The sequence below is a fragment of the Lynx canadensis genome, chromosome B3, assembly GCF_007474595.2.
Source record: "Lynx canadensis isolate LIC74 chromosome B3, mLynCan4.pri.v2, whole genome shotgun sequence".
Taxonomy (NCBI): domain Eukaryota; kingdom Metazoa; phylum Chordata; class Mammalia; order Carnivora; family Felidae; genus Lynx; species Lynx canadensis.
The window spans coordinates 69889312-69891082 of record NC_044308.2 but is presented as its reverse complement, the minus strand read 5'-3'; the positions used below and the strand labels follow the sequence as shown (position 1 = coordinate 69891082).

At 43.1% G+C, this 1771-nt stretch overlaps 1 protein-coding gene across 1 annotated transcript; it reads right to left on the bottom strand.

The window, feature by feature from the left end:
* Positions 1 to 223: 223 nt before the first annotated feature.
* On the bottom strand, positions 224 to 1162 carry LOC115516166 (olfactory receptor 4F3/4F16/4F29). The gene has a single exon (XM_030318587.1). It carries the CDS (start codon positions 1160 to 1162, stop codon positions 224 to 226), a length of 939 nt encoding a protein of 312 aa, XP_030174447.1.
* Positions 1163 to 1771: the final 609 nt, after the last annotated feature.

The window sequence follows — 1771 nt, the reverse complement described above, 5'->3', positions numbered from 1 at the left end:
ATAACATTGCTGAGATAAATTAAATGGGACTTCCATAGATAGCGAGATATACTGTTTCCATGGCTCACTCTTCATAAGGATTAAATAGATTCATCATGTAAGAATTATGTCACAGCTGTGATAACACTCATATCAATATTAGATGTCCCAAGTTTTCTGAATCCAAAATATCAAAGATAGAAACAAAAGGCTATCCCATGATTAGTGAGAAGTCGTATATCACTTATGAGATCTTCCTGTAAATCACTAGCTGTCTGCATACTCTCTTGATTGCTGCCTTCATCTCTTTATTCCTAAACGTGTAGATGACTGGATTCAGAAAAGGAGTGATGACTGCATCAAAAATGGCAAGAAATTTGTCCATTTGGGAATTGGGATGTGGCCATGTATAGACAAACATGGTTGGACCGAAAAACAAAAGGACCACAGTGATGTGAGCTGACAGGGTGGAAACGGCTTTGGATGAGCCACCTGAGGAATGTTTCCAAACAGAAAAAAGGATGATGACATAGGAGATGAGGAGTATGAAGAAGGAACCCACACAGATAAACCCACTGTTAACAGTGACCATGAACTGCAATCTGTAGGTATCTGTACAGGCCAGTCTGAGGAGCCGAGGAAGGTCACAGTAAAAGCTGTCCAATACATTAGGACCACAGAAGGGTAAATTAACAATGAATGCTAGTTGGAACAGTGAGTGACTGACACCAAGGGCCCAGGCAGCAGCCAGAAACAAAATGCACATTCGTGGGCTCATGATGGTCAAGTAGTGGAGAGGCTTGCAGATGGCAACATATCTGTCAAAGGCCATGGCGATGAGCAGCACCATCTCCACACCACCAATGACGTGGATGAAGAAGATCTGGGCGATGCAGCCTCCAAAAGAGATGACTTTGTGCTTTCTGAAAAGGTCATAAATCATCTTGGGTGAGGTGGCAGAGCAGGCTCCCAAGTCAATGAAAGAGAGATTGGCCAGTAGGAAGTACATGGGGGAATGCAAGTGAGGATCAACGGTCACAGAGAACACAATGAGGATGTTCCCGGTCATGCTTGCCACATAGAGCACAGAGGAGAACACCAGGAGGAGAAGCTGGATCTCCCATGAATGAGTGAGTCCCAGAAACACAAACTCAGACACAACCGAGTGATTCCCTCCATCCATTGATCCAGCCAACTGGGCTGCCAATGAAATAAGAACTAAGAAAATGAGGAGGAAAATGTTATTATGGAGATAATAGGTCATAGAATTACTAATGTTTCAATATTCTTATGAATGAAAAGGATATAGTTATCTACTTCCTCAAATATAAAAAAAAAAAAAATCAACACACTACCATCACATGTGTGAGTTAAGACATAATTTTAAACTATCACCAATACTCTTACTGCAACGTTCTGTTCTCAAATGAACAGATTAGCCATGAACATGGACAGATGAGTACCCATGACATTCATCGTCTGTTTAAATCACTTTTGAGGGGCGCCTGGGTGGCGCAGTCGGTTAAGCGTCCGACTTCAGCCAGGTCACGATCTCGCGGTCCGTGAGTTCAAGCCCTGCGTCGGGCTCTGGGCTGATAGCTCAGAGCCTGGAGCCTGTTTCCGATTCTGTGTCTCCCTCTCTCTCTGCCCCTCCCCCGTTCATGCTCTGTCTCTCTCTGTCCCAAAAATAAATAAAAAACGTTGAAAAAAAAATAAATAAAATAAAATAAAATAAATCACTTTTGAGGGCGCCTGAGTGGCTCAGTCCTTTGAGCATCCAACTTCAGCTCCA